General features: G+C 36.4%; 1 protein-coding gene across 1 annotated transcript; it reads right to left on the bottom strand.

The window, feature by feature from the left end:
- Positions 1-986: 986 nt before the first annotated feature.
- Mpp6 (M-phase phosphoprotein 6) lies at positions 987-10,394 on the bottom strand. The gene is made up of 3 exons (XM_083123178.1): positions 10,181-10,394; positions 3,195-3,295; positions 987-1,743 (listed from the first exon to the last, which is right to left on the bottom strand). The coding sequence occupies exons 1-3, from the start codon at positions 10,232-10,234 to the stop codon at positions 1,416-1,418; spliced, it is 483 nt and encodes a 160-aa protein (XP_082979304.1). The 5' UTR covers positions 10,235-10,394; the 3' UTR covers positions 987-1,415.
- Positions 10,395-14,083: the final 3,689 nt, after the last annotated feature.

A 14,083-nucleotide genomic window follows, 5' to 3' on the forward strand; every position in this document is an offset into this window, starting at 1 on the left:
ATATCCAAAGGCCTTCTCCCATATGGCATCAAAGTAGCGCACAAACCCAATTCCAAAATAGCTGATAAACTGAACAAACACTAACGGTACTTCCTCTCCCCCCCCCCTTGATGATGCAGAGTTTGAATGCAAGGCACATTACATCGGCAGGTCCATCAGATCTGTCAATGAAAGAATCCAACAGCACCTAGCAGATGCGAAAAAAGCCCAACCCACTACTGGTCTTGTTAAACATATCAAATACAATAGCTATAAAATTCAAAAGGTTCAAGTCAAACACACTGCCCACACGCTCGTAGACACCAAAATCAAGGAAACGCATGCCATAATGCACTTCCCACACGAGCTAAACATTGATAGCGGGTAAGTTCACCACACTTGGATTCCCCTACTACAACAGTTATCGCCCAGAAATAGCAGACGACACAGACCAACATGCAGAGTTAACAACAGCGCACCTAGCGGCAGCCAGAGAACTACAAACAAAAGTTGCACACCAAGCAACAGTACAGCAAGTTCCAATAAGGATGGTGGCAGTAGCCACTGAAATTAATTGAAAAAAAAACAGCTTCGCGGATAAAAGTGAGTACTAGTTTCTCCGTATTTATATACTACCACGTCTCTCTTTTCCCAATTATGAACTAATTTGAATTGTTACAATATTCAAATATTGGTATCTGTGTGAATCGATAAGAGTACTGTTAATGGAATTTGTATCAGTACATAATGGTATTGGCTCAACCTTAAAAAAAAATATATAATTTAAACTTGTTACAACAGTGTTACATTTCAAATTAGGCTCATAAGAGCCACGTGGAAATCAGAAATCTATTATTCCAAAAATAGGTGATGCAGACATGGGATGTTTGAGGACTTGTTATGCTCAGTTTCCACAAGATTTAGTCATGTTATTACATGAGACAGAACTGAAAATTCAAAAACAGAAGTGCGGATATTGAGATTCAGTAAATTCATAGCACGTATTGTAACAAAAATATATTTACATTTTATTTGTAATTATTAACAAAAAATTCCAACTCAAATATCTGTAGTTACTAATTTCAATCATTCCCTATGGTGCCATATCTCACACCTATTACACAGTAAATAGTGTTCTTGCCCAAAGTAACTTTGAATGTACCTGATATTAAAAAAAAACAGACATAGATTATAACATAGTTTTGGAATTGTAACACAAAAATGTAATCATAATTTTTACTTGTCAATGAAACATAAATTTAGCATATGTAATGCCAGAGTAGATGAAAAATACTGTAAGTTTGCAGTATTGTCAGTTAGCATCTTTAACAGATAAAAGATCTCCAAATGTGTGTAAAGGATACACTATCTTTTTATCTAAAATCTTTTTGAAAATAAATAAAAAAAATATGTATAAGAACACATCCTAATTCACATTAGTCTGCCGGTTTCAAGAATCTGGACTTTTTGTGTGTAGGAGAGCCATTTTCTATTTCCCCCTTCCATGCTGGATGCTGGGTCTTGTTTCCCCTTTCACGTTTCGTTGCAAATTTATTTCCAATCGTTCCCACTAGAGTACTATATCTCTTAGCCATCTCCTCATCAGATACACTTTTATCATCTTTGTTTATGTCCTTATCTTCTTCCTTTTTCTTGCCCTCATTCATGAGCTTCTCAATTTCAGGATTCATTCCACGGAATGACATTCGACCCATGACAAGATCTTCACATGCAACAAAGCTTGGTTCTATTATGTATTTGCTCCTGAAATAAAACAATTCATTAGGAAAGCACAATGCAATGAAATACAAAGCAATTATTCACACGTCTTAATTTATGGAATTTACAAATATTAGAGCCTTAGAGAATATACGATAGAACATTAAGTGTAGAATTTTTAACGACGTGAGACTAAATAATATGGAGATGGACTGACATGAAATATTGCCGACACTGATAATGTGCCGATATAAAATTGCAAATATTCCTTGAGGAACTTGTTTGAGAGTGCTTGGATGTATGACTTGACATCATATACGAGTACTCGTGACCGCCATTTTGTAGGTGAAAAACGTTGGTTGACACTTCAAATAGAATGGTTCTTATGGAATGCAGGGCATCACAAAATTGATTTTAATGTAATGGTCAATACTTGGCTATCACTTCAAAGATTAAGAAATGAAATGAATCAATATGTGAATATTAAACAAATGATGCCAACAAAATTTTCTGCTAAAAATATGTAAAGTGACACAAGGAGCTACTCACTCACCGATATACATTGCACATAATTATGTGTATGTAAACCTGCAACTTCGATGTTTCACGCATAGGATAGTGAGACATAATGCAGGTTGTTAAAGGTCCAGGAATTGTAAATAAATTCAATTGCGGTGCAGGAGAGAAATCAGCATGTGCAAATGGGTTCTGGACTGTTAAGAAACTTTTTATCTGTGAAGTATTTCATTTCAGCCCAGGAACCTTTATCTGGCTGATTTTAAATTTGGTCCAGCCACCTTTTTTTTCCAGCTGAATTTAAATACGGTCCAGGAACCTTTTTTTTTTTTTTTGGATCAATTTAAATATGGTCGATGAACCTTTTTTTCAATTAAACAATGCACAACTTGTACCGAATTTTAATTGTGTGGTAGACAGTCGTAGACAATGAAGGAGAATATATTAGTGCATTTACTGGGAATATTTCTGCATTTTCTGACTTATTTTTAAATTTTTATGACAAAATTACATACACATTTTACAGTTTTATAGAGCATAAAGTCCCGGGTCCTAGTTATAACATGTTTTGCACTAATGCAGAAAATTAATTTCATCACTCACTATGATGTGGTGGCAATAAAGCAATGGGTTCTTGCAGAGCTAGTCAATTCAGCAGGACTTTTGTCACACCACTCATTTCCATTGAATTAACTTGTCATGTGATGCATTCCTACGCGTATGCCCTGCACAGAAAGTGCTTTGTGCCTATGTGATAAAGAGTTTGTTTCCATGCAGTGCCAACAGATCAGACTTACTGTGCCATGACAGAGATTGAATGAGGAATGGTTTCAGCTTGTAGCAATAATATTTTGTGCAGATGACTGATCTATTGCGTAACCAGTCTTAGTGTGCTAAGAGACAGATTCACTGCCATTTTGCAGTAGTGATCGAAGTATTTGGAAAATGAACATAATTCAGCCAAGAATGTGCATACGTACCCAGCATTGATCATTTCCTGGGTAATGTCATTTGAAAACATTGCTTGTTGTTCTTCATCTTCTTGTTGTTTTTCTGCTTTCTCCTTTGTTTTCTTCATGAACTAAAAATGGAACATAAATGATATTAACAAGTGTATTTACTAATAATAAATATTATTTGACATTAACATCTACTGCATCATGAAAAGAACATATTTTAACCTTGAATGTGTGTTACTTTCGACTTACAAATTTACGTATATTTGCTCTTTTTTTAAAACATAGAACAAATAACAAAAGTAAGTGGAAACTAATAATATTTGCACAAGGCATTAGCGATCTATCTATTATTGGTACAAAGCTTTCAATATGATTATGAATGATATTGAACACAACAGCTTTGATTTTGAATTATATTTAGGCTCAAATGATTACATAAAGTAAATTACATAAAGTGCTGGCACTAATGAGAAAAACTAAAGTTCATGTGTGGTATAAATCTAACATGTTGAAAGTGAAAAAATTCAAGATGCAAGTACTAACATTATCCACAGAAAACAATAACATGTTACTTGACAATTCTATTAGAAAAGTAAATAAAATAAAATATACAACTAAGGCCAGCCATACACCCGGTCACGAGGCGACAAGACATGACACAACGCAACACGACACAAAGCAACACAACATGATGAGTCACTTTGCTTCCGACAAAACTAAACAAATATTTATTATTGGTATCAGTGCTTTTTTTTCTGTAAAGAAAGTTTTTGGTACTGTACAAGTTTGTTCGTTGTTATTATTTGTTAATGTGAAATGATCATGCATACATGGGACTGGTATTATTGTTGCATCCAAAGTAAATGTATAAACACAAGATCTATGACATCTGTCATTTCAGGAATTTAGGTTCTCATTTTAAACGAACAGCACTCACCGCAATATAGATTTTTTTTTCTATATTTCCAGTCTGCCCATTGACAGGAGACAAATTTAGTATAACAACTTTCTTTTATCCCTTTCATCTATTATGGGAATGGACTTTTGTATGGTGCATTAAATATATAGAATGTATGTTCAATTTCGCAGCAGGAGCCAAGTTTTGCCAGAATGGAGTCCAGTGCATCCCGGCTCACTTTAAGTGCTGCCCCCTCCAAAAAAGGAAAAAGTTTAATTTGCGTACTGCAACCACATAGTTATTCGAGCAATAAATATCAAACTGGCCTGAAGATTGTTTTTCTTGTAGAATTTACAATATGTTTTGTACATCACAAGATAATTTGTAATAAGCTTATTTCTTTCACGTAATGTAATTCATCTCCTGTGCCACTTCATTCCACAGTGCATCAATTTTGTCCTTGTTATAGTGCTCAGTTGATGAATAATCGTACAGCGTAGGTCTCGCTTGCACAAGAACAATTAGCTTCTGTATCAAGCTCTATTTCTAACCTTGACTGCACTGTCAAACGTACATATATACCACGTGGTCCGGTCACATATCGTGACAAATACACATCGAATCTGAAAACGAAAAAATACGTGTTTAATAAGTGAAAGAAAGGTATGCAATGATATCACACTTGATTTTCCACCCCCTGGGGGTGGGGCAGGGGGCAACTGTGAAATTTTAAATGGAAACCCCCATTTTGTATTATAGAATCGGAAAGAGGACTTCATTCCGAGTCCAACGAGCTATCAACCATCCTCTAGCTCAATTAGAAACGGAGATATGGCGATTTTAAATTTTCGCCCAAAATTTCTATAATACAAAATGGGGGTTTCCATTTAAAATTTCACAGTTGCCCCCTGCCCCACCCCAAGGGGGCAGGGGTGGGGAATCAACTGTAATATCATTGAATACCTTTCTTTCACTTATTAAACACGTATTTTTTCGTTTTCCGATATTTCTCACGATATGTGGCCGTTCCGGGACTTCTGGACCACCCGGTATGTGTGCTGTTAAACGATACAGCGATGAGTCACATGCAGGTGGTGTGCTGAGAAGAAAGGATTCGCACATGCACAGAGCGTTTTGTCACATCATGCTCCTGTGAGTCCAAATTCACGGGACCTTCACTGTTTTGTCGCAAACCTGCGCAGCATAACTCGAGGTGATTCGAGTCAAATGTTTCGTCTGGTGAGCGGTGGCTCATAAGAGCCCCATGTTAAACGTTCCCAGAGTTGGTTTGCAACAAAAATGATTTGTTGCATCATGTCGGATCCAGTGTGAGTATCTTAAGTATCCCATCCCAGTATGTGCAGAACCTAGAATCACACAGTCTCATCTGCAAATTAGTATTCTACAAAGTATTTATTATGTAGTTGATTGAATAATGTTAATTTGCACTCTATGGGATTAAAATAACATCATGAATTAGACATAAGCAAGTTACTAACTTTATAAATGAAAGTTATTTGTAGAGGTTCTATTAATTTCGGTGACCCCTGCCACCATCTGGTTGGGAACCCTTTGCTTCACTGGTGGGATGGCTTGCAGTTCCTGTCGTTCCCCTGAACCGGAAGCCAGCCCAGCAGTGAAGCAACAAGTTCCCAAGCGGATGGTGGCATAGGCCACCAAAATTAATAGAACCTCGACAAGCAAGTTTCGTGGAAAAAGTTAGTAACTCGCTTATGTCTTATTATTATGAACTGCATCTTTTATTCCTCAAACATGAACATCATGAAATTATAGATTGGGGGAACCCTTTCTTTTTTCCATCCAATTACATTTCTACAGGCAATTTAAACACATTTAGAAATTATAAAAGTAGGACTGACATAAATCAAGGGAAAATTAAATAGCTACATTACTGTGGAAAGAAGAGCATAAAATATTGAGAACATACAACAAACTTGAACTCACTCTTTGATAAAAAAAAATGCATATCTTAACTAACTATTTACCCTACTTAATTTAAGGCAGACCAAAAATATGTGTGGTCTGTGATAAGATCATTTGGACAATAAAGCATGTAGTGAAGATAAAATAGGCTATGTAATAAATGTTTTTTTAAAAAAAACAGAAAGAAAACTGTGGCAGAACTCAAACTCATATTAGAAGATGTAACACATTCTTCAAGCTGCTACCCATGCCCACTTCACCAGTTTGTCACTGAGAAGCTAAGTATCGGAAGATTGGATGTCGTGCATCACAAAGTCTCTAGGGGCATTCCACCTTTACATGTGTGACATTTTACACATAGAATGTAAGGTTCTACAGATGAGATTGGATTAAAAGATTCATAATGAACTGACTTCATGACTTTGTGGTGTCTGAAAACAAATAAAAAAATTCAAAAAACTTCAGTATGATGGGATGACATATCCTGAATGCATGAAAAGCATTTATATTAATATGTCGTGTGTGACGCTTTAAAAATGTTGTAAAGTTTGACTTAATTTGTCTGTGAAGCATATAAACAGCAGACTAGTATTTTTTGTTGATGAAATATGAAAATCATATGAATTCACAAACATTTAAACCTTAATACAATTAAAAATAATAATAATTTTCCGATTGATTCATTTTGATCTTTACATAGAGTAGGACCAATTTTTTCGTGGAATGCCCTTCTAGCATGATCTTCCCAAGTGAACCACATTGCTTTAATTCCTTGCTAATATTTGCATTGGATAAACTTTGTCACACAAAACAGCCTTCTTCTGTGCTAATTTAATTTTCTATTGAATTATTTCTCTTCTCGTTTAAACTGATTGTGAAGTTTTCAAGTGTGCAATGCTGTTTGCTCAATAAGGTAGCCATGCGGCTTTCCATGTTCCACTTAAGCTACCTAATTGCAAGGAGTAAAGTTTAAGCTAAGTACTTCCAGTTACAAAGCAAACTGTACATAGAAAAACTAACTTGACATTTAATCGTACACTGAAAACTGGCCCTGCACGGTTTAATCAGCTCCTTAGTTAATGCATGTAATCAGGTAACGGCATTGAGTTTTGCACTGAGTAAAAGAAACTATTTATTTTTAAATTTACTTTAGAAAACCAGTACACATTAATCATATCTTTATATACATAAAAATAATAAAAGTACAGAATTTTGCATTGAACCATGGGCTACTTATAGAAACATCTGATCGGTAAAATTATTGGTCAATATTGACAAAATACTGATTAACATGTCCCATCCATACTAGTAGTACTGAAAGCATATAGGAGTCTAATTGGAACTCAAAGTCGTTGATTGAGATTGTAAAGGCTCTATCTCCAAATTGTACATAAATAAATCCAGATAGAATGTGATTGTTTCAATTCTGCTTTTGTCTGATGCCTACACACAAAAAATTGATATAATGAGAGTGATTTTGGTTCATCTACAAAATTTGGAAGCAGCCATGAGAATGCAAACTCCAAAACCAATGAAACCTTATGACAATTTCCCTCAACCAAACACAAGCACCACCCAAATATGAGATAAACCACTTGCATTCTACCCTCAGTCACTTGTAGGAGCTGCTTAGAAGTAGTAGTGGACTTCGGTTCTTACTTTTGTTAACAGTCAAAAATTTTGAATAATAGTGGAAACAAAGTAGTTGATTGATTTCATTTATTTATTTTCCTTTCCACTGAATGACAAACTTATACTGAAACTGTTTCATCTCCATTACAAAACAACTACTAATTTTATTTCTAAAATGCACTGTTCTATTTTCCCAAATCAGAGTGTTGCATGCAATTGCTCTATCTCAAATGTCAATAATTAATTACAGCATAAATACCTAATTAAACAAATACTTAGGTAACAGTTCGTTATATCGGAGACAATTTTCTTCAAATTTACAGGAGAAACTACTTACGAAAATCAGTTTCTGTAGCATTGTCGAAGTTCTTCGAGGTATTTTCTTTCATCTTTCGATCTATTTCACGTGGAAACCAATTCCCGTTGCTTCAATTTAAGCGAAAACGTAATCACACTGTTTTTTAACTATGTTTGCCTAACCTAACTGAACCTAACCTAACCTTCTGTGAATGGTCCATGGGGCTATCCGGGAATGGTTTTTGGGGCTATTCGTGGATGGTTATACGATCCCAAATGGTTTTTGGGGCTATCCGTGAATGGCTTGTGGGGCTCGCACCATGACGTGCATTCCGTAACACTTCGAGAAATGGCTTATTTTAGTGTAAAAAATGTTTCTAATCATGTGAAAACCTTAAAGGCACCTTCAAATATGTTCCGCAATACACATTGGTAAGTACGAACCATACGAAACACAGTGGTAACACTATAGTATAGGGGTGACGGATTTCTTCAAATTTACAGGAGAAAGTACTTACGGAAACAGTTTTCTGTAGCGTTGTGGAAGTTTGTGAATGTAGTTTTGATCCATTTTAATGCGAATACATGTTGTTTTCTGCGAAAATCTCTGTCCAACATGCTGTTTCTGCTGTCGCCATTTGCTTTCTGCACGAGAGCACAATGTTCTGTGTGTTAGATGATGTAATCTTGTAGTCAGTGTTTAAAACTCGCCATGTTTTCACTAGAACATGACGTATCGAGTATTTTTTTTAACTATGCTTGCCTAACCTTACAGAAAATGGTTTTTGAAGCTAACGTGAATGGTTTATGGGGCTAACGTCAATGGTTCGCGAGGTATTAGCATAATTTCAAATCCGGGCTCGAAAGTAGGTATTTTCCGGTGAACGAGGTTGCAACAATGCTACAGGAACTTATTACGGTAAGTAGTTTCTTCTGTAAAAATAAATAAATGTGTCCGAAGGTAGTAAACTAGTACCACAGTAAGTACTCATAAATGTAAGGAATAGAAATTATCTTAGTTAGAAATGCATTATTTCACCTTAGGAAATGTTCCGCTGTGGGTACTACTTTACTATACCTGAGACACCTGGGAATCATTTCTTTCGCACTTTTTTACATTGCTAACGTACTATTCTGCATTCCAGAACACTTATTTAGGTGAAATAATTGAATTTGTTAGGAAAGTAATGTATATTTCTTACATTTACGAGTACTTACTGTTCTTGTTTATTTCCACACACAACATGGCGATAGCTTACCGTTGATCGTTCCTTGTGCCAGAAAAACCATTGACGTTAGCCCAAAAATTCACGATAGCCCCACAAACCATCACGGGGATGAGGTATGCCTACTAGGTTAGGTTAGGCCTGTTAGGTTTGGTTCCATTAGCACTCCTTTCGTTCAATTTAGCATATACGGACAATACGAGAGTGTATTGTGCTCTCATGCAGGAAGCAAATGGCGGCAGCAGCAATAGCGTGTCGGAAATAGATTTTCGTACAAAACCACATGCATTTGCATTAAAATGAATCAAAATTACATTCCCGAACATCAACAACGCTACAGAAAATGATTTGCGTAAGTACTTTTTCTTGTAAATTTGAAGAAATCTGTCTCAGGTATAGTAAAGTGTTACCCAAAATAGTATGTTAGCAATGTAAAAAAGTGCGAAATATATGATTTATAGGTGTCACCCCCATACTATAGTAGTACCACACATTGGTAAGTACGAACCATACGAAACACAAAATATCCGATTTTAAAGTGTATCCGATATAACGAACTGATACCAGTCCAATAAATATTTCATGTCAAACTTTAAAGGTCTGTCCTGAAAAAATCGACATAGAACACTTACATTCTGAGAGGACGAAGTATCAAATCTGACCGACCTGACCTACTCATGTATGCATTTAGAAGCACTATACAATCTGAACTTTGGGCCAATATATCTGGCACACCACAGAGAGTGGCTATTATAGTGGTAGAAAATAACACTGAGAAAAAGGCTATGATATTACCAAATTCATTTACTCACAACTATAAATACAAGAGAAAGAACAGTACGACTAAGAGGCATGTAATGTTTGAAATTTTAATGCGCGAATAATTGTTGACACTTTTGTAATACACAATTGTACCAACTTAAAGCAATCAAATACAAACATACATGAAAGCAATTTAAAGGGAAAACTCAAATAAGCTGTACTTAAATTAAAATTCCGCAAAAAAATACCTTCATCTCTAAGAGATGCTTCGAGAGCTTCTTATGTGGGTTTCGGTATGCCATTATGCTCGTGAATGAAAATCTATCACACTGCAATAAGTTTTAGCCGTAAAGTTTTTGTCACGGAGCACTTTGACCACAGATGTAACACACGCTGCTTACAAACAACTAAATATTAAAAGTACACGCCATTTTACAGTCATTTGTTAATATTGTGGTAAGCATATCAGCCGATCAGTTATGCATAGAACAACTCAAGCTAATCTGGGGCCTCAAGGAGCAAAGAGAAGAAACCCCATTCTCAAATGTCAAGGAGTCCCCGAGTTGGGTAGCATCTCGAAGGCTCCTTGGCTCCCATTGTGATTCCACTTTAAACTGTAGGTCCCCCAGTAGTGGGAATCTGAGCGGCACGTGGAGCTTGTCGTGTCGCTTCGGTTCCAAAAATTTCATTGATCAGTGAGGATTCACTTTTAAGTGGCACGGAGATTACCCTATGGCCAAACCATAGGCCAAACATCGTGATGCCCGTTAAAATCCCTGACAATTAAATAAGAACTGGGTATGCTGAACGTTAAAGCTTGTAAATCAGTTTGTTTTATGTTTTGAGAATTGTAATTTGAAGAGATATATACATTGAGTATCGTAACTTTATATCCTGCTATGTAAATATGGATTGCTCTTGCTTCTACTTTATAAATCCGAAATAGTTTTTGATGTTTGGGTAATTGTATTTCCTGGCAGGCTACATTCTCATGGACATATATACCAATTCCCCGTTCCGTATCTTTGTATGAAGGTCCTATACAATGATAATGTGAAATTCTATATATTTCTTGCTGACGACCCTTAGTTTCTGTAAACACAGTATTAAAGGATGTCTTTCCGTCACTAGTTTTAGTAGATCCAGTTTTCGTGCAGAGAAACTATTGACATTCCATTAAAGTAATAATTGGGGGAAACCCTGGGGGGTAAAGGCGGTCAGGGGCGTGATGCTGATCACATCAACCCCACTCGCGACCGGATCAGGAAAGTATGGGGCGTTACCCCCACACCCCCTATACGCCTTCATGGCGTGGTGCTATGCACAGGGGAGCACTTTTTTTTTATGTCATATTAGGGGCTAACTATTCTATGATATTAGTCAACTTTTGTACAATTGATTAATTAAGAGGTGAGATTCTGTAAAACGGCCAGCAGGTTTGTAGGTAGGGTATTAATACGTTGTAAAACAAGTTTTTGTTTCTGGAACTCTTTTATTTGCAGAAAAGTAGACCATAGAAGCGGTATTGTCTCTAGATTATAGTAAACATTTTGCGCTATATTTAAAGAGGGCTTGCGTTCCGACTCAGTAGAAGAAGTGTCTGTAATTGATGATGTGGATGGGTTGGAGTCAGGGTTGGCGTGTTTAAAACACTTTGTTTTAAACGTTTAAAACACACGGCTTTGTTTTTTACAAATGTTTTAAACATTTAAAACAATGTGTTTTAAACATGTTTTTTTACAAGTGTTTAAAACACATTTTGGTGGTAGATATTTTATAGTCTGTGATATTGTTTTTGTTTGGCAACACTGTTTTTCGTTGAATCTGTGTCAATTATTCCGTGCTTTACAGTCTCACTTATCGCACAACACTTGAGCAACCTTATGTTCTGACGTCACGGGACAAAGCTTTTTAATTTTAGGCTAAATGCCTATGTTGTTAGGTTAGGCAGGCTAGCTATGTATGCACAAGGTAGCAAAATTGTTGTGCGACAAGAAAGACCCGTGCTTTAATGTAGAAATTGAAACCTCTCAGTTCCTTGTTAAGTATTGTCCTGTAAGTTTGAGACTGGTGGAAGCTGGAAATGGAATCTAATATCTAAATACACAATGCGTGATCTTGATCATGACGTGATTTTTTTTCTTTTGCGATACGATTCATTGGTCTGTATAACTGAATGAAGCGCAGATGCTTACTTTTGGTAACATAATTTTGTACTTTGAAAGATAAATTCATCTGGAGAATCTATTATGACGCTGCAGGTTGTTTTCTGCTATATAAACTGTTCAGGCAGCAGGAAATATTTCACCGTGATTTTTTCAGGACGAGGATAGTAATTCTATAATATTTAGTTTCTTGAAATTTAGATGAATATGAATCCTAACCTACTTCAGTAGTGGCGAAAAAAGGGGGGCTATTACCCACAACTTTTGTCCCTGCAGTCACGGGCGCCGACTTGTCAAAATTATTGGGGAGGCTCTGATCACTGAAATAAATTAATGAATGACTCACTCTCTCCCTTTTTTAAGTTTTGGCCTCAGTGTTCGGAATCTCATAAAAGCTAGGGGTGTGCGGGATCCCGAAAAGTCAGGACCGGGATCGGGAAAAAAAATTCCTGTTCCGATCCGGACTTCGGGAAATGATTTCCCGAATTTTCGGGATCCCGTGCAGTCGGGAAATACCGAATTGTCATTTGAAAATGTCGTTATTTCTCGACGTTTTCTGCATTGTCAATTTCTGGAACTTACCGTAAATTGTTAGTTTTTAATCCAGAAATCACTTAAAGTGAAAATGACGTGTATAATTCGAGATTTTCAGAGCTTCGGGAAATTTTGAACATTTCCTGACTCAGTAAGGAAATTGAAAATTTTTCCCGTCCCGCACACTCCTAATAAAAGCCCATGAATTCCTCAAAAATATATTTTTTTTATTCACAGTTCGAATGCAGAATATTAATTGTCCACGGATGGATATGTCACAAGTTTCGTCAACCGTAATAGCAAAATATTCCCGACTTTTATTATCTGCTACCACGGAGCGCGAAACAGATCTCCCTAATATATCAATGATCTCGTTCTGAATGTCATGCGAGAGCCATTTATAGTCCGAACGTCCCATCCACTACCCTAGTTCATGCACATCGTGTTTTGAAACATTTTTTTTTGAAAAAATTTTAACAATACTCATAATTACATACGTAGTATATACTGGTAATAAATCTTGCGTTTTGCTGTCTCAGGTCATAGCCTCCCCAAAGTTGATGGTTTAACGGTTTCAGTCCCCCAAAGTTGATGGTCTAGAAAATTTTAAATGTGTATTAAAAGTTAAGTTCATGTGGCACAATTCAGAGTAAACTTTACAAGAGAAGTAAAATAATACATTAGATCCTCTTAAGCAAAATTATTTGGGGGGCTCTGCCATCACATTGTTAATATTGGGGGCTCGAACCCCCCCCAAGCCCCATGGAGTCGGCTCGTATGCCTGCAGTAGAGGTGTGCGGGATCCCGAAAAGTCGGGACCGGGATCGGGAAAGAAAATTTCTGTCCCGATCCCGACTTCCGGAAATGACTTCCCGACTTTTTGGGATCCCAAGCAGTCTGGAAATTCCGAATGGTCATTTTAAGACTTCGTCAATTCTAGACGTTCTCTGCATTGTGGTTTTGTACCAGAAGTGCAAAGACAAGCACTTAAGATGGAAATTACGGGTAGAATTCGAGATTTCAAGAGCTTTGGGAAATTTCGAACACATCCCGTCCCGAAAATGTTCCGACTTTTTCGGGAAATTGAGAATTTTTCCCGTCCCGAATGTCGGGATTTAAAGAATTTCCCGTCCCGAGCCAAAAAATTCTGTCCCGCACACCCCTACCCTGCAGTATGGTAAACCTTATCTCCAAAGGTAAATAAACTGTCCTTGTCGCCAATGTACTCATAAAAATGAGTATTTTTTCTCTTTAACAACTTTAACTATAATTTACTGGGAAAAGGTTGAATTTGTTTTCTTTAAAACATGTTTAAAACAAAAAAACATGTTTTAAACAAAAAAAACAGTTTGTTTTGTTCTTTTTTAAAAAAAACACAAATTTTGCCAACCCTGGTTGGAGTGAGTATTGGCTTCCTAGAATTTTTCTTTTGATGTCACTCTGATATTTTTA

The sequence above is a fragment of the Lepisma saccharinum genome, chromosome 1, assembly GCF_977018435.1.
Source record: "Lepisma saccharinum chromosome 1, izLepSacc3.1, whole genome shotgun sequence".
Taxonomy (NCBI): Eukaryota; Metazoa; Arthropoda; class Insecta; order Zygentoma; family Lepismatidae; genus Lepisma; species Lepisma saccharinum.

Excerpts from the sequence above, each read along its gene's own strand:
- Mpp6 (XM_083123178.1), bottom strand. The coding sequence starts at position 10,234 with ATGGCATACCGAAACCCACATAAGAAGCTCTCGAAGCATCTCTTAGAG. Across the intron at positions 3,296-10,180 it reads AGCATCTCTTAGAGATGAAG|TTCATGAAGAAAACAAAGGA; the intron begins GTATTTTTTTGC and ends TTCCATTTTTAG. Across the intron at positions 1,744-3,194 it reads CAGGAAATGATCAATGCTGG|GAGCAAATACATAATAGAAC; the intron begins GTACGTATGCAC and ends GTTTTATTTCAG.